This window comes from Carcharhinus amblyrhynchos, chromosome 16 (assembly GCF_965287045.1).
Source record: "Carcharhinus amblyrhynchos chromosome 16, sCarAmb.v2.hapA, whole genome shotgun sequence".
Classification (NCBI taxonomy): domain Eukaryota; kingdom Metazoa; phylum Chordata; class Chondrichthyes; order Carcharhiniformes; family Carcharhinidae; genus Carcharhinus; species Carcharhinus amblyrhynchos.
The window spans coordinates 1268598-1292694 of record NC_137339.1 but is presented as its reverse complement, the minus strand read 5'-3'; the positions used below and the strand labels follow the sequence as shown (position 1 = coordinate 1292694).

Here is a 24097-nt window from a genome sequence, read left to right as displayed (position 1 = left end):
TCTGAGGAATTAGTGAGAAGATATACATTGCAAGTATTGTTAACATTTGTCTATTTAATGTTAGTTCAAAAGCATGTGAAGTGACTCTAGATCAATTCAATCATTTCAATAATATTCTGGAGATAAAATGGTTTCAATTTATATAAAACTGAGGTAAATGTAACAACAAAGTGACAGGAACTTGAGAAGTAATCCTGTCAACCCCTTTTATATTCATATTCTAATGCACTGGCAATAAAAGTGTTATCTGGACCAACATCTTAGAACCTGAACCATTTCCCAGGACGTTGTGGGAGGGTAGGGAGGAAATTGCGGGTCTCCTAACAGAGATATTTGATTTATCAACAGTCATGGGTGAGGTGCCTGAAGTTTGGAAAGTGGCAAATGTTGTGCCTTTGTTTAAAAAGGGCTGCAGGGAAAAGCCTGGGAACTACAGGCCGGTGAGCCTCACATCCACAGTGAGTAAGGTGTTAGAAGATATTCTGAGAGACAGGATTTACAGGCATTTAGAGATGCAAGGACTGATTAGGGACAGCATTGCTTTGTGAGTGGGAAATCATGTCTCACGAATTTGATTGAGTTTTTTGAAGGGGTAACCAAGAAGGTAGATGAAGGCAGTGCAGTTGATGTTGTCCACATGGACTTTAGCAAGGCCTTTGACAAGGTACCGCATGGTAGGTTGTTGCATAAAGTTAAATCTCACGGGATCCAGGGTGAGGTAGCCAATTAGATACGGAATTGGCTTGATGACAGAAGCCAGAGGGTGGTTGTAAAGGATTGTTTTTCAAACTGGAGGCCTGTGACCAGCGGTGTGCCTCAGGGATCAGGGCTGGGCCCACTGTTATTTGTTATTTATATTAATGATTTGAATGAGAATTGTGGAGGCTTGGTTAGTAAGTTTGCAGATGACACCAAGATCGGTGGCAGAGTGGACAGTGAAGAAAGTTATCCAGGATTGCAACGGGATCTTGATCAATTGGGCCAGTGGGCTGACAAATGGCAAATGGAATTTAACTTAAGTAAATGTGAGGTGATGAATTTTGGTACCAAGGCAGGACTTATTCAGTTAATGGTAGGGCGTTGGGGAGAGTTACGGAACAAAGAGATCTGGGGGTACAGGTTCATAGCTCCTTGAAAGTGGAGCCACAGGTGGACAGAGTGGTGAAGAAGGCATTCGGCATGCTTGGTTTCATTGGTCAGAACATTGAATACAGGAGTTGGGACGTCTTGTTGAAGTTGGACAAGACATTGGTAAGGCCACACCCTATTATAGAAAGGATATTATTAAACTAGAAAGAGTGCAGAAAAGATTTACTAGAATGTTACTGGGACTTGATGGATTGAGTTATAAGGAGAGGCTGGATAGACAGGGACTTTTTTCTCTGGAGCGTAGGAGGCTGAGGGGTGACCTTATAGAGGTCTATAAAATAATGATAGATAAAGTAGGTAGTTAAAGGTAGAGGGCATTGGTTTAAGGTGAGAGGGGAGAGATACAAAAGGGTCCGGGGGGTAATTTCTTTACACAGAGGGTGGTGAGTGTCAGGAACGAGCTGCCAGAGGTATAGTAGAGGCGGATACAATTTTGTCTTTTAAAAAGCATTTAGACAGTTACATGAGGAAGATGGATATAGAGGGATATGGGCCAAACATGGGCAATTGGGACTAGCTTAGTGATACAAACTGGGTGGCATGGAGAAGCTGGCCTGTTTCCACGCTGTAAACTTTGCTGAATTTCTCTACTCCAATTTGCTGAGGATTCTAGATTAATCTCGGGGTTTCTTGCACCACAAATTTCACCATCAGTCGGTTCCTCAAAGGCATTGAAAGATGGGTAACAAATGCTAGCCAGTGATGCACAGATTCAGTGGAAGAATAAAAAGTTCTTCAGTGTCACAGTGCTCGGTGTAGAGTGAATATTTACAATAGAAATAGCCAACAATTTTACAAATAGCTCATGTAGAAAATGTAACTTCATGTTTCTCTTTGGTTTGGAAGTTTGAAAATATTTGTGTGTGGTCCTGTTTTTACAGAGGAACAAGAGGCCATTCAGCCCTTGAACCTGCTCTGCCACTTACTTAGATCACGGCTGATCTGTACCCCAGCACCATTTATTTGCCTTTGCTCTGGATTTGGGAGTTTCACCCCAAGCCTCAGCATTGTGTGTGATTTCTGATTTCACTCTTGAACGGTCTAATCCTTGAGACAAGCCACTCCTCCTGTCTCTGCAACCCCATTACAAAGCGTTATCTTTGCTTTGATCTTTCCAATGATGATGTTTAGCAATGATCATTCAGATCTAATATTTAACTGCTAGTATTGTATAAATACATTTATAGCTCAAGTTGGAAGACTTTATAGAATCCCTAGAGTATAGAAAGAGACCATTCAGCCCATTGAGTCTGCACTGGCCCTCCAAAAGAGCATCTTACTGGGGCCCACCTCTTTGCCCTATCCCCATAACCCTGCACATTTATCTCACTAATCCCCCCAACTACACATCTCAGGATACTAAGGGGCAATTTAGCATGGCCAATCCACCTAACCTACACATCTTTAGAGTGTAGGAGGAAACTGGAGCACCTGGAGGAAACCCACACAGACATGGAGAGAATGTGCAAATTCCACGTTTTCGAATTCTAAAGCAGAGAAGCTGTGTTAAACTTGCAGTGAATCTTGGTGCGATCACACTTTGCACAGTTCTGTTTTTTCAAAGAAAAGTATTTGGAGGCATTAGAAAAGTCACAAAAATGATTTACAAAGATGATTCCTGAATTGAGAGGCTATACCTATCAGTAAAGGTTGACCAGGTTCAGGGTGCTTTCTCAAGAGAAGGGAAGATTGAGAGGGTGACCTGATGGAGGTCTTCAAGATTAGAAAAGGGTAGGCAGACATGGAGAAGAGTTTTCCACCAGAGACCATAAAATAGTCACTAATTCATCCAATAAGGAATTCAGCAGAAACTGCTTTACCCAGAGAGTGGTGAGAATATAAAACTTGCTGCCACAGGGAATGGTTGAATGAATGGGTGAATAAAGGCAGCAATGCCTTTAAATTGAAGCTAGGCCAATAGGGAGAAAGGAATAGAGGATATCTTGAAATGGTGAGGCGTAGCAAAGTGGGATGAGGCTCATGTGGAGCAGGGACAGTAGCATGGAGCAGATGGGTTGATTGGCCAGGTTCTGAAAGTACTATACAGGTTGTGAGAGCCAAGAATTATCCAGACTCAGCAGGTGCATCTGTTCTTCCATTAGTTTCCGAGTGGTTCCAGAAATAAAAGGAGTCTTAGTAGTGTTGAAGAGCAGAAGGATCTTGGGGTCCGGGTCCACAGGACTCTTAAATCGGCCTCGCAGGTGGAGGATGTGGTCAAGAAGGTGTATGGTGTACTGGCCTTCATTAATCAAGGGATTGAGTTTAGGAGTCGGGAGGTAATGCTGCAACTTTATAAGACCCTTGTCAGGCCTCATTTGGAGTACTGTGCGCAGTTCTGGTCGCCTCACTATAGGAAAGACGTAGAAGCTATTGAAAGGGTACAGAGGAGATTTACAAGGATGTTGCCTGGACTGGGAGGCATGCCTTATGAAGTTAGGTTGAGGGAGCTGGGTCTCTTTTCCCTGGAGAGACGAAGGTTGAGAGGCGACCTGATAGAAGTTTATAAAATGTTGAGAGGAATAGATAGGGTGGATTCTCAGAGGCTATTTCCCCGGGTTGAAATGGTCGCTACGAGAGGACACAGATTTAAGGTGCGGGGAGGAAAGTACAGAAGTGATGTTAGGGATAAGTTTTTCACTCAGAGGGTGGTGAGTGAATGGAATCGGCTGCCGTCGGTGGTGGAGGCGAACTCGCTGGGGTCTTTTAAAAGACTTCTGGATGAGTGTATGGGATTTAATGGGATTGGGGGTTATAGATAGGTCTATAGATTGGTGGGTGTTGATGTGATCGGCGCAACTCGTGGGCCGAAGGGTCTGTTTGTGCTGTAGTGTTCTATGTTCTATAAAAGCTCATGGTGTAACATATTGGCATGGATTGAAGATTGGCTAGCTAACAGGAAGCAGAGAGTAGGCATAAATGGATCTTTTTCTGGTTGGCAGAATGTGACAAGTGGAGTGCTGTAGTGGAGCTTCAACTTTTTACCATTCATATAACTGAATTGGATAAAGGGATCAAAGGTATTGTTGATAAATTTGTTTATGATAATACAAAAATAGGTAGGAAAGGAAGCTCTGAGGAAGACAGAAGGAGGCTACAAGGGGACGTAGGTTAAGTGAGTCAAAAAAGGTTTGGCAAATGGAGTATAATGTGGGCAAGTGTGTAATTGTCCATTTTGGCAGGAAGGATAAAAAAGCATATTATTTAATATGGTGAGAGATTGAGGTTCAGAGGGATCTGGGAGTCCTGGTGCATGAATCACAAAAGGCTGTTATGCAGTCCAGAAAGTAATTAGGAAAGCTAACAGAACGTTATTGTTTATTGTGAGAGGAACTGAATACAAACATAGGGAAGCTATGCTTCAGTTTTACAAGGCATTTGTGAGACCACATCTAGAGTGCTGTGAACAATACTGGTTTCCTTATTTAAGGAAGGGTGTAAATGCATTAGAAGCAGAGAAGGTTCACTAGATTGTTACCAGGAATGGGAGGAAAGATTGGACAGACTAGACTGATATCCGCTGGAGCTTTGAAGGGTATGATTCTGAGGGGTGTTGACAGGGTGGATGTGGAGAAGATACCTCCTCATGTGGGAGAATCTGGAAGCCTTTAGAAATAAGGGGTCAGTATTTAAGACAGAGATGAGAGTCTCAGAGGATGGTGATTCCCTGAAACTCACTTCCTTAAAAATCAGTGGAAACAGAATCTTTGAATGTTCTTAAGGCAGAGCCAGATAGATTCTTGATTAGTAAGGAGGTGAAAGGTTATCTGGGGTTTGGGCAGGAATGTGGTGTTGAGGATATAATCAGACCATCCATGATCTTACTGGTTGGTGGAGGGGCCCTGATTGGTATATTGATATGAGAAAGCTCAGTGCGTGCAAAATTGCAGCTGACATAGGGCAGGAAGGAAGTGACATAGCTGGCTTGTTTCTTTCAATTTACTGCTCACTGTTGCCATGATTTTGGTTTATTTTCTGCTTTCCATCACCTCAAACTTCTGCAAACTGGATTTCACTGGTTTGGACTGTTTTAGTCAGTTTTCGAAAGAGTTTCGCTGCATTCACGAGTTGTGAGGTAGGACTGCCTTTGGTGTTGGAGCTGTTGAGGACAAAGCAGAGAGCAGAAGCAGTTGACAGAGGTAGGAGAGGGGGTTCTGCTCAGCAGACCATGCCGACATGCTTCTCCAAGGCACTTTCATCTACTCCTCTGGGGCAGTTTTGCCTTCCTGGGAACATCATTGAACTCACTGTGTCACCCGCTGCAGCCACACTAACACTGCAGCAGAGGCATGACCAACAATTCCCTCGCCTGCTGCCCAGCTCACCGTCACCCTTAAACTGTCTACAAAAGGCTTCTTCCAGGGTGCAGTAAGGATAACAGTAACAGCACTGGGGAAGTCACAAGGCTTTCTGCAGGAGACAGGGAGCTTAATAGTCCTTCCTCTGAAAGAAAGAGAAAGTATTGGGCTGGAGCTGGGGGTTTGGGGCCTGGGCCTGGGCCTGGAGCTGGGGGCTTGGGGCCTGGGCCTGGAGCTGGGGACTGGGCCTGGCAGATGGAGCTGGGGACTGGGCCTGGCAGATGGAGCTGGGGGCTGGGCCTGGGGGTTGGAGCTGGGGGTGGGCCTGGCGGATGGAGCTGGGGGTGGGCCTGGCCGATGGAGCTGGGGGCTGGGCCTGGCGGATGGAGCTGGGGGTGGGCCTGGCGGATGGAGCTGGGGGTGGGCCTGGCAGATGGAGCTGGGGGGGTGGGCCTGGCGGATGGAGCTGGGGGGGTGGGCCTGGCGGATGGAGCTGGGGGGGTGGGCCCGGCGGATGGAGCTGGGGGGGTGGGCCCGGCGGATGGAGCTGGGGGGGTGGGCCCGGCGGATGGAGCTGGGGGGGGTGGGCCTGGCGGATGGAGCTGGGGGTGGGCCTGGCGGATGGAGCTGGGGGTGGGCCTGGTGGATGGAGCTGGGGGTGGGCCTGGCGGATGGAGCTGGGGGTGTGGGCCTGGCGGATGGAGCTGGGGACTGGGCCTGGCGGATTGAGCTGGGGGCTGGGCCTGGCGGATGGAGCTGGGGGTGGGCCTGGCGGATGGAGCTGGGGGGTGGGTCTGGCGGATGGAGCTGGGGGCTGGGCCTGGCGGATGGAGCTGGGGGTGGGCCTGGCGGATTGAGCTGGGGGCTGGGCCTGGCGGATGGAGCTGGGGGTGGGCCTGGCGGATGGAGCTGGGGGGTGGGTCTGGCGGATGGAGCTGGGGGGTGGGTCTGGCGGATGGAGCTGGGGGGTGGGTCTGGCGGATGGAGCTGGGGAGTGGGCCTGGCGGATGGAGCTGGGGGGTGGGCCTGGCGGATGGAGCTGGGGGGTGGGCCTGGCGGATGGAGCTGGGGGGGTGGGGGTTGGAGCTGGGGGGTGGGCCTTGGGGGTGGAGCTGGGGGTGGGCCTGGCGGATGGAGCTGGGGGGTGGGTCTGGCGGATGGAGCTGGGGGGTGGGTCTGGCGGATGGAGCTGGGGGGTGGGTCTGGCGGATGGAGCTGGGGGGTGGGTCTGGCGGATGGAGCTGGGGGTGTGGGCCTGGCGGATGGAGCTGGGGGCTGGGCCCGGCGGATGGAGCTGGGGGTGGGCCTGGCGGATGGAGCTGGGGGGTGGGCCTGGCGGATGGAGCTGGGGGGGTGGGGGTTGGAGCTGGGGGGTGGGCCTTGGGGGTGGAGCTGGGGGGTGGGCCTGGCGGATGGAGCTGGGGGGTGGGTCTGGCGGATGGAGCTGGGGGGTGGGTCTGGCGGATGGAGCTGGGGGGTGGGCCTGGCGGATGGAGCTGGGGGCTGGGCCCGGCGGATGGAGCTGGGGGGTGGGGGTTGGAGCTGGGGGGTGGGCCTTGGGGGTGGAGCTGGGGGGGGTGGATGGACATTGTATTTAAACGGCTTGAATTACTTAAATTACAAACCAACACTGTATTGGTCAATAATAATGATGACACCTTCCCTAAAGGAAACATGTCATTGTGAGATTGGGTAATGTAGGAGTTCTTATTTTACTGGAAAAAGGAGTAGTTTTTATAAATTCTTTCACAGAATGTGGGTATTGCTTGCTAGACGCTAGCATTTGTTGCTCATCCTTAGCTGCCCTTGAGAAGGTGGTGGTGAGCTGCCCTCTTGAAATGTTGTTGTCCATGAGGTGTAGGTACATCCACAGTGCTGTTAGGAAGGGAGCTGCAGGATTCTGACCCAGTGACAGTGTAGGAATGGCCAATAATTTTCCAATTCAGGACGGTGCCTCAGAGTGGGACCTCCAGGTAGCCCACGTGTCGATGAGCTAAATAATCAGGTTTGTTTAGTCAGTTTTTTGACTAAATTATTCTTTAATTTAAAAAAACTTTCAGCTCAGACTTGTTGAAGAATGAAACAAAGCATTGGAGATCATTGTCTGTGCATTGAACGGGGTTTGAAGTCAGCCCACAGAGTGGATCGATTTCCAGCTGAACTGCAACATGGTCTGCAACTTCAGGAAGAAGCTTCACAAAAGGATAAAGTCTTTCCTTGCCATCTGTTGTTTTGTGCTTCCCACGTACTTTATCTACAGCCGTAGCCCAGTGAAGAAAGAACCCTTGTGTATGAAGAATACTTGTGGCTGTGAGATGTGTATATCAGATCGAGGCATCTCCTACTGGTTTGACAAGAGATTCAATTCAAGTATTCAGCCACAGTTGACCAGTAAGAATGACAATATCCCCCCAGAAGTCCTTCAGTGGTGGCTGGTAAGTTAAATAGACATTTAAAACTATATTTAAAAGTTTATATTTCACCAGGTGTGTTGTTGATATGTCTCCTTGAATCACAGCAGTCTTTATGGTGAGAGTGTTTCATGGCACTGCTAGGACAGGGGTTCCAGGGTTTGAACTCTGTCACAATGAAGAAACAGTGATATGAAGGTGTGTGACTTGGAGGGGAACTTGCAGGTGTGGCCTTCCCATGAACCTGCTGTTCAGATTCTCCTCGCTGCTGAGGATGATGGGTTTGGGAGGTACTGTTATAGTTCACACTTTTCTCCCTTTGTGACAGTGTTAGAGCCCTGGGGCCCCAGTTAAATGGTTATATTTTGTGCTGAGGGACATTAAAGAGAATGCAACACATTCCCTTTGCAGACACTCTGGCTGGAGTTTTACTGACATGTCCATTCCGATTCCAGGAATAGAACATAGAACATTCCAGCGCAGTACAGGCCCTTTGGCCCTCGATGTTGTGCCAACCAGTGGAACCAATCTAATGACCCTCTAACCTAAACTATTCCAATGTTATCCATATGCCTATCCACAGACCATTTGAACGCCCTTAAAGTTGGCGAGTCCACAACTGCTGCAGGCAGGGCATTCCACGCCCTTACTACCCTCTGAGTAAAGATCCTACCTCCGACATCCGTCCTATAATTACCACCCCTTAATTTAAAGCTATGTCCCCTCATGTTAGCCATCACCATCTGAGAAAAAAGGCTCTCACTGTCCACCCTATCTAATCCTCTGATCATCTTGTATGCCTCAATTAGGTCACCTGTTAACCTTCTTCTCTCTAATGAAAATAACCTCAAGTCCCTCAGCCTTTCCTCATAAGACCTTCCCACCATACCAGGCAACATCCTGGTAAACCTCCTCTGCACCCTTTCCAATGCCTCCACATCTTTCTTATAATGCGGCGACCAAACTGTACGCAATACTCCAAGTGCGGCCGCACCAGAGTTTTGTACAGTTGCAACATGACCTCACGGCTCCGAAATTCAATCCCTCTACCAATAAAAACAAACACACCGTACACCTTCTTAACAACCTTATCAACCTGGGTGCCAACTTTCAGGGAGCTATGCACATGTACCCCGAGATCTCTCTGCTCTTCAACACTACTAAGAGTCCTTCCATTAGCCCAATATTCTGTACTCCTGTTACTCTTACCAAAGTGAATCAGCTCACACTTTTCCATATTAAACTCCATCTGCCACCTCTCGGCCCAGCATTTGGGGAATTTCACGGTAACTTCATTTCAGTGTTAATGTAAGCCTTATTGGTGGCTAATAAATAAATTTTAATTTTAAGTCCTGCCATCCCAGAAATCAGTCTGGTAAACTCTCTCTGCTGTCTCTCAAGAGCAAGAACATTCTTCCTTAGATAAGGAGACCAAAACTCTACATAATATTCAAGGTATGGTCTCACCATGACCCTGTATAATTACAACAAGATATAGAATAATAAAATAAAATCTCTATAGTGCAGGAGGAGGCCAGTCAGCCATCAAGTCTACGTCAACACTCCACCAGTACATCTTACCCAGGCCCTATCCCCATAACCCCACGTATTTATTCTGCTAATTCCCCTAATCTACACATCTTGGGACACTAAGGAGCAAGTTATCATGGCCAATTCCTCTAATCTGCACATCTTTGGACTGTGGGAGGAAACCCAAGCAGACACAGGGAGAATGTGCAGACTCCGCACAGACTGTGACCCAAGCCAGGAATCGAACCTGGGTCCCTGGCGCTGTGAGGCAGCAATGCTAACCACTGTGTCACTGTGCCACATCCCTGATTCTGCTCTTGATTCCTTTTGCTATGAAGGCCAATATACCACCTGCCTTCTTTATTGCCTCTTGCACCTGAATGCTTATCTTCAGTGGCTGATGTCCAAAGAAACCCAGGTCTTGCTGCACAAAACCTGTTAAAATTCTGATTTTGATCCAATCAGGATCATTCTCGTTCATACATTTATGAATTTCCTGGCCAATGAGCTCTGGGTGAGCAAGTTTAAATCTTCCTGCTTTGTATTTTTCATTCGTCAATCGTGATGGTTTTCAGTGGGGAGAAAGCAGTTGAGGTTTTGTTATTTTGACATTGACGAGCACCAGGAGATGTTTTCCTCAGAACTTTCACCTTCCCTTTGGATTAAGATTAGATTGATGGAAAGTGGGTTGGGTTATCCCATCACGGTATGTCAGAGTGTCAATGCCCTGCACCCAATTCCATTTGATATGGAAACCCACCCTCACTGCTGAAGACAGGATCTCCCTGATTTTCTGGCCTATTTCATTTGGCAGCGAGATGATGAAGGTAGACATTATGTTTGACTCTCTCAGCACCACATCCTCATTAACACCTTGACCCTGATTCTCCGTCCTGACCCCAATCTTTGCCCTTATCCCAACCTCTGACCCTGATCCTAACCCCTGACCCATTTTGACCCTGCTTAGTTTTTTTGTTGTGAAGATCATTGTTTCTGTCTTCAGAGGCTACAATCCAGGAATCCGAAGCTGAACATTCTTCACAGCAAGCTGTTTGAGGCCATGCCGAAATCTGTTCCAGTGGAAACGAACCGTTCCTGTCAGTGCCGGACGTGTGCTGTTGTTGGAAATTCTGGAAACCTCAAGGAATCAAAATATGGGGAGTTAATTGATTCGCAGGATTTTGTTATAAGGCAAGTTTTTAAACGTAACCGGGTCAATTTTAACTCTCTTAACTCTGCAATAAAGAGGCAATAGTGTTCTAAAATTTGGGGAAGTTTTCATGTACCACAGATCCTCTGTCTGAATGCCCCAGGTTCCTGATTGTTTCAAACAAAAGCCCAATTCTAATTTGATGTGCTGCCATTATTCGGAGATGTTAACAGGCGGGATATGTACTGTGCCGCAGTGCCCATGGGTTACCCGTCGGCAATGGGTTACCTTACTAACACTCCTTGAAGGGGTTTCTGGAAAAAACAGACTTTCATTTTCAACTACTGTAGGGTGACCTCTTCCTGCCTGATGATGACAGTCACACATTTATACTTAGCCAGCTGATCTAAGATTGTAATCTCAGTGGAGAGAATCTGCAAATTCATTCTTCAATTAAGTGTCAATTCTTGATTTGCCTGTTGGATATGTCCACTTGCAGAGCAATGTGTGGCAGTAATCTGTGTGAATCTGGAAGAAATTGTCTCCCTGTTCCGTACCCAATGATCCACAGATAATACAGAGCATTGATTTGAGTCACACCATTAGATATGCTACTAAGTTTTACTGTATTGGAGCAGCTTATAACTAGACTCCAAAGCCAGTACAGGTAGCCTGTTGGAAATTTGGATTCTTGCGTGAAAACCTGTCATTGTTGTTTGCGCCGTAAGATTTTGATGTGAATTTGACCACGGCCATAACATTTTGGATTTTTAATTTAGGATGAACAGGGCGGTGACCAAGGGACATGAGTCTGATGTGGGCAAGAGGACCACCCACCACTTTATGTACCCAGAGAGTGCCAAGGACCTTGAACCCAATGTTCGTCTGATACTGGTCCCATTCAAACCTCAGGATCTATTCTGGTTTGTGGATGTTCTATCAAACAAAAAACACACTGTGTAAGTAACATGTAGCCTGAGAAATACCAAATGATTGTTGGTAAGAAAAATCCTACACCTCATTAACACGTCCACCCACTGTGGAATTTACTGTTTGTGTTTAGGACAGATCTCCGAGGCCTAAGGTTAAATACAGATAATTGCATGAATTGGATTGGTGGGAGAGTGGGTTATGTGTAATTGAGAGGTCTGTATCGATGAGGAGAAATTTCTTCACCCAGAGGGTGGGCAATGTGTGGAATTCACTCCCACAGAAAGTAACTGAGGCCAAAAGGTTGTCTGATTTCAAGAAGAAATTAGATCTTGTCCTTGGGACTAAAGGGATCGAGGGATAAGGTGGGGGGGGGGGGGGGGGGGGGGGGGGGTGCAGGGGAAGGGGAAGGGGGGATCAGGATTTTGAATTTGATGATCAGCCATGATCAAAGTAATGGCAGAGCAGGCTGGCAGGGCCGAGTGGCCTCCTGCTTCTAGTTTCTACGTTGGAGACGTGTGTTCAGATCTCACCACAGGCAGGAGGGAAATTAAATTCAGTTAATTAAATAAAATGTGGATTTAAAAATACTAATCTCAGTAATATTGATCATGAAATATCAGATTCTTGTAAAAACCCATTTGCTTTTAAGGTCGAAACTGTGGTCTCTCTTTTCCTGGATGAGCCACTATCAGCCCTAACCCCTGAACCCCACCGTTATTCCTTCCCTTATCAAGCTCATCTCCTCCGTGAAACCCAACATTTCCTCCCAGTTTCCTTTCTGACCACGGCACTGCAATGGCGGCTGTGGTTCAGTGAGTGACACTTGACTCCGAGTCAGTAAGTTCAAAACCCAGTCTAGGAGCACAAAGTCTTAGCTTGGCATTCCAGTGTGACGCTGAGAGAGTGTTACTGACAGCCCTGTCTAGCCCTGTCATCTTCTGGGTGAGACTTTAAACAGACGCCCCCATTTTGGATGGATGTAAAAAATCCCACAGTAATATTCTGAAAAAGAACTAGGCAGTAATGTTGGTGTCCTGGCCAATATTTGGCCCTGAGTTAACATCAGCAAATAAGCAGATACAGTAAAGGTCACGGTGCAAACAGCTGCCCTGTTTCCTACAGGGGTGATTCTCCCGCCCTATCTGAGCGCAGTGGGCCGGGAGAATCGCATGTTGGCCACTTTGTGGGGTTCCCACGCGTGTTTGCACCGAGATTACGCCTCCCAGGCCCCGATTTCGGGTGGAGTATTCGCGGCGCCAGAGGCTAACATTTAAATAGCCATTAAAATACAATTTAAATGTGATTAGTGGGCCCGGGACTGAATTCTCTGGGCCCACGAGCATCTCCCATCCCACCAGGAGAATTCCACTCCGGGGTTCAGACTAGCTCCCCATTTTTCGGGAACTAGGGGGACAACTCTGTCTCAGGCAGCGGGGGTGCTGACCCCAGGACGTGGGCACCCTGGCCATGCCCAGGGGCACTTGGCACTGCCCACCGAGCATGGGGCAGTGTCAAGGGCGTGGGGCCTATGAGGGCAGGGCCAGCTGGGACGGGGCCTAGGAGGTGATTCACGGGGCTGGGAGGAGCCTGCTGTCACTCTGCATGGGGATTGGTCCAGGGTGGAGGGAGGCCAGCGAATGGGACGGGCTGAAGGGAGGGTGGCTGGCCTGGGGGGTCTGTGTGGACGGGGGTTGTTACTGCTCGGAGGGGTGGGGGGCTGGAGATCAGAATGGGGGAGGGGGGGGCTGGCATATGGCCTGGGAATACTCAGGGGGGCCACAATCAGGCCATGGGGGTGTTGCAGGGGCAGCACTGCGGGGGTTCTGGGCTGGTCCACAAAGTGCAGGCTGGCGGTTCGGGGTCAGTGTGTATGTGCAGAGTTCCAGAACACTCAACCTCTGCCATGAATATGTGTGGAGTTTGCACATTCTCCTCGTGTCTGCTTGGGTTTCCTCCAGTTTCCTACCACAGTCCAAAGATGTGCGGGTTAGGTTGATTGACCGTTGCTAAAATTGCCCCTTAGTGTCCAGGGATGTGTAGGATAGAGGGATTAGCGGGTATAATATGTAGGGGTGTGGGGGGGCCAGGGAATGGGTGGGATTGTGGTCGGTGCAGGTTCAATGGGCTGAATGGCCTCTTTCTGCACTGTAGGGTTTCTATGATTTTTGTGAATAGGCCCTGCAAACCGAGCTTTGAATAATATTAGGACAAAGAACAAAAAAAAATTCATGATTGTGATCTCTGCACTGTACAGAGTGTGGGAGAGATTCTCATCTGAAGTAGCACTGAAAAAAACCCAGCAGATTTAGACCAGTTTTCCAGCGAATTCGACAGAACTTTTTTGAGAGAATTGCAGCCTACACTTTAATGACATGTCAGGAAGTACTTGATTGGCTGTAAAGTGCTTGGGCCATCCTGCGGTTATGAAAGGTGCTATATAAATGCACCTTTCTCTGGATATTGCTTAACAATATCACTGTTGACACATCTCAAATTCCACCCTGTATTGTTCTGTTCTAAAATTATAGAATGAAACATTACAGTATGAGGCCATTTAGCCCATCTCACCTATCCCTATTGTTTGGCAGTACCAGCCAATGAATATCCCCATTTCCCCGCCTCTATATTCCAATAGCCCCACCCCTCCATTGCCATATCCCCGCCTCCCTATTAATATAGCCCTGCCTCTCTAACACCACAGCCCCGCCTCAGTGTCGCCACAGCCCCGCCTCAGTGTCGCCACAGCCCCGCCTCAGTGTCGCCACAGCCCCGCCTCAGTGTCGCCACAGCCCCGCCTCTGTATCGCTAGATATTCTTGAGGATTTGAAAATAGATAAGTCCCCTGGGCCGGATGGGATTTACCCTAGGATTCTCTGGGAGGCAAGAGAGGCGATTGCGGAGCCTCTGGCTCTGATCTTCAGGTCGTCGTTGGTCACAGGTATAGTGCCAGAAGATTGGAGGTTAGCGAATGTTGTCCCATTGTTTAAGAAGGGGAACAGAGACTTCCCCGGGAATTATAGACCGGTGAGTCTTACTTCTGTTGTGGGCAAGGTTTTAGAAAAAATTATTAGGGAAGGATTTATAGTTATTTGGAGAGTAATGAATTGATTAGAGATAGTCAGCATGGTTTTGTGGAGGGTAGGTCGTGCCTTACTAACCTTATTGAGTTTTTTGAGAAAGTGACCAAAGAGGTGGATGGGGGTAAGGCAGTTGACGTGGTATATATGGATTTTAGTAAGGCGTTTGATAAGGTTCACCATGGAAGGCTTCTGCAGAAAATGCAGATGTATGGGATTGAGGGTGATTTAGGTAATTGGATCAGGAATTGGCGAGCAGATAGGAGACAGAGGGTGGTGGTTGATGGTAAGTATTCGTCATGGAGTTCGGTTACGAGTGGTGTGCCTCAGGGATCTGTTTTGGGGCCACTGTTGTTTGTAATTTTTATAAATGATCTGGATGAGGGTATAGTTGGGTGGATTAGTAAATTTGCTGATGACACCAAAGTCGGAGGTGTGGTAGATAGTGAAGAGGGGTATCATAGTTTACAGGGAGACTTGGATAAGTTGCAGAGCTGGGCCGAGAGGTGGCGGATGGAGTTTAATGCGGAAAAGTGTGAGGTAATTCACTTTGGCAGGAATAACGGATGTGTAGAGTATAGGGCTAACGGTAGGACTCTGAATAGTGTGGATGAACAGAGGGATCTAGGTGTATGTGTACATAGATCCCTGAAAGTTGGGAATCAAGTAGATAAGGTTGTTATGAAGGCATACGGTGTCTTGGCATTTATTGGTAGGGGGATTGAGTTTAGGAGCCGCAGCGTCATGTTGCAACTGTACAACACTCTGGTGCGGCCGCACTTGGAGTATTGTGTACAATTCTGGTCCCAACGTTATAGGAAGGATGTGGAGGCATTGGAGAGGGTGCAGAGGAGGTTTACCAGGATGTTGCCTGGTATGGAGGGGAGGTCCTATGAGGAGAGACTGAGGGATTTGAGGTTGTTTTCGTTAGAAAGAAGGTGGCTAAGAGGGGACCTTATTGAAACATATAAGATGATTAGCGGTTTAGATAGGGTGGACAGTGATAGCCTTTTTCCTCGGATGGAGAAAGCTAGCATGTGGGGGCATAGCTTTAAATTAAGGGGTGGTAGTTATAGGACGGATGTCAGGGGTAGGTTCTTTACCCAGAGGGTGGTGAGGGAAAGTGGAAAGTGGGGGAGCTGGAAAGTGGGGTTGGGCCTGATAGCTCTTTTTCAGATAGCACACATGATGGGCTGAATGGCCTCATGTGCCATCAGTCTTTATGTTTATATGATTTCTATGTTAATGTCACCACAATTTTTCACATTAAGTTTTGTCTGGCCCATTGTCTGCCCGATACCCAGACGCCTGTGTCCTGTTTCTGCTATCAGTCCTTTCTCATCACTCACTCTTTCTACCAAATAGAATCTACAGTGCAGAATGAGGCCATTCGGCCCATTGAGCTGCACCACCAACATTTCCACCCAGATCCTATCCCCGTAACCCAACATATTTATCCTGCTAATCCCCTGACACCAAGGGGCAATGTAGCATGGCCAATCAACCTGACCCGCACATCTTTGGATTGTGGGAGGAAACCGGAGCACCCGGAGGAAACCCACGCAGACACGGGGAGAACATGCAAACTCCACACAGGCAGTGACCCAAAACTAGAATTGAATCCAGGTCCCTGGCACTGTGAGGCAGCAGAGCTAACCAGTACTGCCCCAACTCAGTCCTCCCAAAAGTTGTGGATGGTCGGGGGGGGGGGGTCAGTTAGAGGTCAGTAGATTTTTGTTGTCTAATCAAGTTATGTGAAACAGAATTGTCCCGATTAGTTTGAGAGAGACGATTGGATGGCTGGGCAGATTTGAGGAGCTGAATAACCTGTTCCAATGTGGGATCAGACCTTTGGTTAAACATTACATTAAAAGGGATAATGCTACTGTTATAGATTGTGTACTGAAAGGAAATTGTACATCATCAGCAGTAACATCCTGACAACAACCACAGGAAGCCTGATGATAAACAGAAGCATCATCATTTTACAAAGTATATTTCATCCGTTCAAAATCTACAGATTGGGAAAGAGCAAGCCTGGGATTTTCCAGCCCCGGTGCAGAGGGTTCCGCTGCAGCAGACACGGTGGACCTATCAAACATCCACTCAGTTCGGCAGGACCTGGAGATCCCGCAGTGGTGGGGGGGGAGTTCGAGCCAAAGCCAGATTACAACAACAACACCAGAAACACCAACAACGTTCCAGAATCTGCTGCTGGAAAGTAGTAAAACTTCCCAAAGGCACTTCCTGACCAAATGCTTGTTACAATTCCCCAAGGTGGTTGGGGATACAGTGATTCCAGTGAAAGCCTCGAGCATTTGGAACACGTGAGAAAGAGCTCCAGAATTAACCAATTTTGAGGGAGAAAGGGAGAGACATCAATGTTGGTTTACTCTGGAGAATTGTATTACTGATGGGCCCTGGGTCCAGGGCACTGCGGAGAGAATTGTATTACTGATGGGCCCTGGGGAGAGACAGATTAGGAAGAAAATAATGCTCAGGATAAACAAGGTTTTCAAGAATAGTGAGAAGGAGTTATTTGCGTGGGCCTTGTTTTTATGTAATACTCAACAGTCAGAAAAGTTGTACTTAGAACATAAGAACTAGGAACAGGAGTGGGCCATCTGGCCCCTCGAGCCTGCTCCACCATTCAATAAGATCATGGCTGATCTTTTCATGGACTCAGCTTCACTTACCCACCCGCTCACCATAACTCTTAATTCCTTTACTGTTCAAAAATGTATCTATCCCTACCTTAAAAACATTCAATGAGGGAGCCTCAACTGGGCAGGGAATTCCACAGATTCACAACCCTTTGGGTGAAGAAGTTCCTCCTCAACTCAGTCCTAAATCTGCTCCCCCTTATTTTGAGGCCATGCCCCCTAGTTCTAGTTTCACCCGCCAGTGGAAACAACTTCCCTGCTTCTATCTTATCTATTCCCTTCATCATCTTATACGTTTCTATAAGATCTCCCCTCATTCTTCTGAATTCCAATGAGTATAGCCCCAGTCTACTCAGTCTCTCCTCATAAGCCAACCCTCTCAACTCAGGAACAACCTAGTGAATCTCCTCTGCACCCCGTCCACTGCCAGTATATCCTTTCTCAAGTAAGGAGACCAAAACTGTACACAGTACTCCAGGTGTGGCCTCACCAGCACCTTATACAGCTGCAACATAACCTCGTTGTTTTTAAACTCTATCCCTCTAGCAATGAAGGATAAAATTCCATTTGCCTTCTTCATTACCTGCTGCTCCTGCAAACCAACTCCTTGAGATTCCTACACAAGGACACCCAGGTCCCTCTGCACAGCAGCATGCTGCTATTTTTTACCATTTAAATAATAGTTCATTTTGCTGTAATTCCTACCAAAATGGATGACCTCACATTTACCAACATTGTATTCCATCTGCCAGACCCTCACGCATGCACTTTAGACTATCTATATCCCTTTGCAGACTTTCAGCATCCTCTGCACACTTTGCTTTGCCACTCATCTTAGTGTCATCTGCGAACTTTGACACACTACACTTGGTCCCCAACTCCAAATCATCTATGTAAATCGTAAACAGTTGCGGTCCCAACACTGATCCCTGAGGCACACCACGAGTTGCCGATCGCCAACCAGAAAAACACCCATTTACGCCACTCTTCGCTTTCTGTTAGTTAACCAAAATCCTCTATCCATGATAATACATTACCCGTAACACCGTGCACCTTTACCTTATGTAGCAGTCTTTGGCTCCTTGTCAAATGCCTTCTGGAAATCCAGATACACCACAAACACAGGTTCCCCATTGTCCACTACACATGTAATGTTCTCAAAGAATTCCACCAAATCAGTCAAACATGACCTGTCCTTCATGAACCCATGCTGCATCTTACTAATGGGACAATTTATATCCAGATGTCTGGCTATTTCTTCCTTGATGATAGATTCAAGCATTTTCTCTACTACAGAAGTTAAGCTAACCAGTCTATAGTTACCTGCCTTTTGTCTACCTCCCTTTTTAAACAGTGGTGTCACATTTGCTGTTTTCCAATCTGTGGGAACCACCCCAGAGTCCAGCGAATTTTGGTAAATTACTAGTGCATTTGCTATTTCTCCTGCCATCTCCTTTAATACCCTGGGATGCATTCCATCAAGACCAGGAGACTTGTCTACTTTTAGCCCCATTAACTTGCCCAACACTACCTCTTTCATGATAATGATAGTTTCTAGGTCCTCACCTGTCATCAATTTTTGCCATATTATTTGTGTCTTCCACTGTGAAGACCAACACAAAATACCTGTTCAATGCCTCAGCCATTTTCTCATTTCCAGTTATTACATCCCCTTCTCATCCTCTAAAGGACCAATGTTTATTTTAGCTACTCTTTTTCATTTTATATACTTGTAGAAACTTTTGTTATCTTTTTTATATTGAGCTAGTTTACTCTCACAATCCATCTTACCTTTCTTTAAAGCTTTTATCGTGGCTTTCTGCTAACCGTTAAAGATTTCCCAATCCTATAGTTTCCCACTAATCTTTGCTACTTTGTATGCATTTTCTTTCAATTTGATATCCTCCTTTATTTCCTTGGATATCCATAGCTGATTACCTCTTTTTCTACAGTCCTTCCTCAATTGTCCCACTATAAAGTTTTTGCTCCCAGTCTACCTTAGCCAACGTCTCCCTCATCCTTTTAGTCTCCTTTGTTTAAACACAAGACACTGGTATTGGATTTTATCTTCTCACGCTCCATCTATATTTTAAATTCAACCCACACTGTGATCACTTCTTCCGAGAGGATCTCTAACTGCAATATTATTAATTATTCCTGTCTCATTACACAGGACCAGATCTAGGATAGTTTGCTCCCTTATTGGTTCCAATACATACTGTTCAAGGAAGCTATCGCGGATACATTCTATGAACTCCTCCTCAAGGTTGCCTTAACCGACCTGGTTTGACCAATTGATATGTAGATTAAAATCCCCCATGATAATTGCTGTACCAGTTTTATATGCATCAGTTATTTCTTTGTTTATTTCTCGCCCCACCAGGATGTCATTATTTGGCAGCCTATACACTATGCCTATCAGTGACCTTTTCTCCTCACTATTTCTAATTTCCACCCAAATGGATTCAACCCTTTTTTTCATAGAACCTATATCATCTCTCACTACCGCTCTGATGTCACCACCTCCCTTATCTTCCTGTCGCTCCCTCCAAACAGTTTGATACCCCTGGATGTTTAACTCCCAGTTGTGACCATCCTGCAGCCATGTCTCTGTAGTGGCCACCAAATACCCTGGACTGCTTTCCTCCCCCTCAGACTGGGATCTCCATTCCCAACAATTCCCATTCCAATCCCTCCTTCCAGCTTCCCTCACTCTCTGCTCACAATCTGATCCCGAACGCTACCTCTATCCAGTTCCAATCCCCTGCTCAGTAATACCAGGATCAGGAACCTGTTTCCTGGGTCAGTTGGATTCTGGCTGCTCCGTCTCTCAATATTCTTCCTGATCAAAATCCATCAATCTCAGATTGAAAAGCTGTATTTGATCCCCATATTTACAGCCTTTTTTAGGGCAGAGAGATCACAATTCCCACAAACCTGTGTGTGGAGCCGTGCTCCCCGGCTTCATGACTGTCTACTGTTTCTGAGTCTGCTGTGGGTCAGTAACGCACCATCTCTCTGGGCTGGATGGCAGCAGCCTGGTGCAGTGGGTCCTGTTCAGTTCCCCCTCATCCCTGCCCAGCTCTCCTGCACGACCTGTTTCTGAATGGAATACACCAGCAGTAAATATCTCTCTCGTGTTGTTTCTTCCCTTCCAGGAAATACAGGAGAGTGAAAAGTCACATTAAAGCAGATCGAGACAAGGTGAGATGAACTATTTTATATCAACTTAATAATGACATGTCCTATGTTATATATGACTAAGATATATCAGTCAATTCTGTCTGGGTGTGCAAAAATATGTTTATATTTGTGTATAAAGTGTACATGCATAAATGTGCAGAGTGTGTGAAGGGTGCTTATCTGTATGTGTGTATGCTGTTTGTGTATATGACTCTGCGAGTGTGTAAGGTGTGTGTGTGTGTAACATGTGCACGTATGTGTCCATGTGTATGTGCGTGCATGTATAAGTTGTCTGTGTAAGTTGTGAATGTGTGTGCACGTGTGTATGTGCTTATATGCATGTTTGCACGCATCTGTGTAAGGTGCGTGTTTACGTGTGCGTGTTTACGTGTGCGTGTTTACGTATGCGTGCTTGTGTGTGTTCGTGTGTCCAAGAGCTGTCATTTATTGCAGAATGCTCCAGATCTGACTAAAGAAAACCCCCGGGGTCAACCCCAACTCCCCTCATCTGTAATATTCCCATATTCTCACCCAGTATAATCCATAATATTCCCACATCCAGACCCACAGCAACGTGGTTCACTCTTAAATACCCTCTGAAATGGCCGAGCGATCCACTTAGTTACATTCAACCACCACAAAGAAAGAAGGAACATAAACATGTGAAATGGATCATGCAGCGGGAATAACAATGGCAAATCCGGGTGAAGCTACAACCCAGTACTGGTCCAAACAGTAAAAGCAGCAAGTCATAGACAGAGCCAAGCGATTCCATAACCAACAGGTCAGATCGAAGCTCTGCAGTCCTGCAGAGTGATGGTGGACAATTAATAAACATAGCATGGATAGCGGATTGGCTAACTGATAGAAGACAGAGTTGAGATAACAGGAGCATTTTCAGAATTCTAACCTGTAACTAGTGGAATTCCACAGGAATCAGTTGGGGGCACAATTATTGACAATATATATGAATGATTTTAAACAAGGGAAGTGAATGTACTATTTCCAAGCTTACGGATGACACAAAGATAGGTGGGAAGGCAAATGGTGTGGATGACACAAGAGGAATATAGACAGATTAGGAAAGTGGGCAAAACCTTGGCAGATGAAATATAATGTGGGAAAATTGAAGGTAAACACTTTGGTAAGAGTAAAGGAGCAGAGTATTATTTAAATGGAGAAAGACTGCAAAAAGCTGTGGCACAGAGGGATTTGGGGATCCGCGTGTATAAATCACAAACTGCTAGCATGCAAGTTCAACAGGAAGGCAAGTGGAATATTGACCTTTATTTCAAAGGAAATGGAGTGTAAAAATAAGAAAGTCTGGCTAAAATTATACAAGACACTAGTTTGACCACACCTGGAATGTTGTGAACAGTTTTGGTCCCCTTATGTAAGGAAAGATATTCTGATATTGGAGGCAGAGCAGAGGAGGTTCCCCGGGTAGGGAGGGATTTTCTCATAAGGAGAGGTCGAGTAGGTTGGGCCTATGCTCATTGGAGTTTAGAAGAATGAGAGACAATGTCATTGAAACATATAGGATTCTCAGGGGACTTGACAGGTGCTGAAAGGTTGTTTCCCCTTGTGGGAGAGTTTAGGAGGCATAATCTCACAGTAAGGAGTCACCCATTTAAAACAGCAATAAGGAGGAACTTCTTCTCTCAGAGGGTAGTGATTCTGTGGAATTCTTTACTGCAGAGGGCTTTGGAGGCTGGGTCGTTAAGTATGTTCAAGGCTTTTTAATCAGTAAGGGTATCAAGGGTTATGCGGATAAGGCAGGAAAGTGGAGTTGAGGATTATCATATCAGATCAGTCATAATCTCACTGAATCGTAGAGCAGACTCAATGGGCCGAATGGCCTGCTTCTTAGAAACCTGACAGTGCAGAAGGAGGCCATTCGGTCCATCGAGTCTGCACCGACCACAATCCCACCCAGACTGTACTCCCATATCCCTACATATTTACCCACTAATCCCTCTAACATCTCATGACCTAAGGGGCATTTTTTTAGCATGGCCAATAAACTTAAACTCGCACATCTTTGGACTGTGGGAGGAAACCAGAGCATCCGGAGGAAACCCACACAGACACAGGGAGAATGTGCAAACTCCACACAGACAGTGACCCAAGGCAGGAATCGAACCCAGGTCTCTGGAGCTGTGAAGCAGCAGTGCTAATCACTGTGCTACCGTGCCACCCACATATGTCTTATATGATATAACTCACTGGAGGACGAGGCTCCACAAATATCCCCATCCTCAATGATGGAGGAACCCAGAACATCAGTGCAAAAGATAAGAAGCATTTACAGCAATCTTCAGCCAGAAGTGTAGAGTGGATAATCCAAAACGGCCTCCTTCAGAGGTCAGAACATCTCAGAAGCCAGTCTCCAGCCAATTCGATTCACTCCGCGTGATATCAAGAAACAGTTGGAGACACTGGACACTGCAAAGGCAATGGGCCCTGATAATATTCCAGCAATAATACTGAAGACCTGTGCTCCAGAACCTGCCGCTCCCCTCGCCAAGCTCTGGCGTTGACCCAACAATGCGGAGAATTGCTCAGGTATGTCCTATACACAAGAAACAGGACAAATCCAACCCAGCCAATTATCGGCCAATCAGTCTAATCTCGATTATCAGTGATGGAAGGGTCATCGACAGTGTTATCAAGCGGCATTTACTCAGTGACGCCCAGTTTGGGTTTCACTAGGGTTATCAGCTCCTGACCTCATTCCAGCCTAGGTTCAAACATGGACAATAGAGCTGAATTCCAGAGGTGAGGTGAGAGTGACAGCCCTCGACATCAAGGCCGCATTCAACCAAATACGGCAAAATTGGAATCAGTGGAAATCAGGGGGGGAAACTCTCTGCTGGTTGGAGTCACACTTGGCACAAAGGAAGATGGTTGTGGTTGTGGGGGGTCAGTCATCTCTGCAGGAGTCCCTCAGGGTAGTGTCCTAGACCCAACAATCTTCAGCTGCTTCATCAGTGACCTTTCTTCCATCATACAGTCAGAAATGGGGATTGACTGCACAATGTTCAGTATTGTTCATAACTCCTCAGATACTGAAACAGTCTGTGTCCAAATCAGCAAGAACTGGACAATATCCGGGGTCGGGCTGACAAGTGCAAGTAACATTCACACCAAACAAGTGCTGTGCAATGCCCATCTCCAACAAAGGACAATTTAACCATCTCCCCTTAACATTCAATGGTAGTACAATAGCTGAATCCATCAACCTGGGGGTTACCATTGACCAGAAGCTGAATTGGACCAACCATATAAACACAAGAGCAGATCAGGGGTAGGAAGGCTGTGGTGAGTAACTCAGCTCCTGACTCCCCAAAGTCTGTCCCACCATCTACAAGACACATGTCAGGAGTGTGATGGGAAACTCTCCATGTGCCAGGATGGGTGCAGCTCCAACAACACTCAAGAAACTTGACAACATCCAGGACAAAGAACTCTCTTCATTTCTACAACAAAAACAAAGAATGCTAGATTATCTCAGCAGGTCTGAGAGCACCTGTGGAGAGAGAACAGAGCTAATGCTTCAAGTCTGGACCAGACTCAAAACGCTGGCTCTATTCTCTCTTCACAGATGCTGTCAGACCTGCTGAGATTTTCCAGCATTTTCTGTTTTTGATTCCGATTCCAGCAACTGCTTGATAGCTACCCCTTCCACAAAGATTCACTCGTCCCA

The 24097-nt window shown here is 46.7% G+C and overlaps 1 protein-coding gene across 7 annotated transcripts in view; it reads left to right on the top strand.

Moving 5' to 3' along the window:
- Positions 1 to 24097, top strand: part of LOC145353775 (CMP-N-acetylneuraminate-beta-galactosamide-alpha-2,3-sialyltransferase 2-like) — a 48207-nt gene that overhangs the window by 18576 nt on the left and 5534 nt on the right. For 4 of the 7 annotated variants that reach the window (XM_080204555.1, XM_080204554.1, XM_080204556.1 and 1 more), the window contains 4 exons: positions 7505 to 7879; positions 10389 to 10576; positions 11315 to 11494; positions 20367 to 20412. In XM_080204555.1, the coding sequence (XP_080060681.1) occupies positions 7613 to 7879; positions 10389 to 10576; positions 11315 to 11494; positions 20367 to 20412 (681 nt within the window). In that variant the 5' untranslated portion in view covers positions 7505 to 7612. Of the gene's footprint in view, positions 1 to 5092; positions 5286 to 7504; positions 7880 to 10388; positions 10577 to 11314; positions 11495 to 20366; positions 20413 to 24097 lie in introns of those variants that run through there. The other 3 variants (XM_080204560.1, XM_080204553.1, XM_080204557.1) reach the window with 2 other exon arrangements.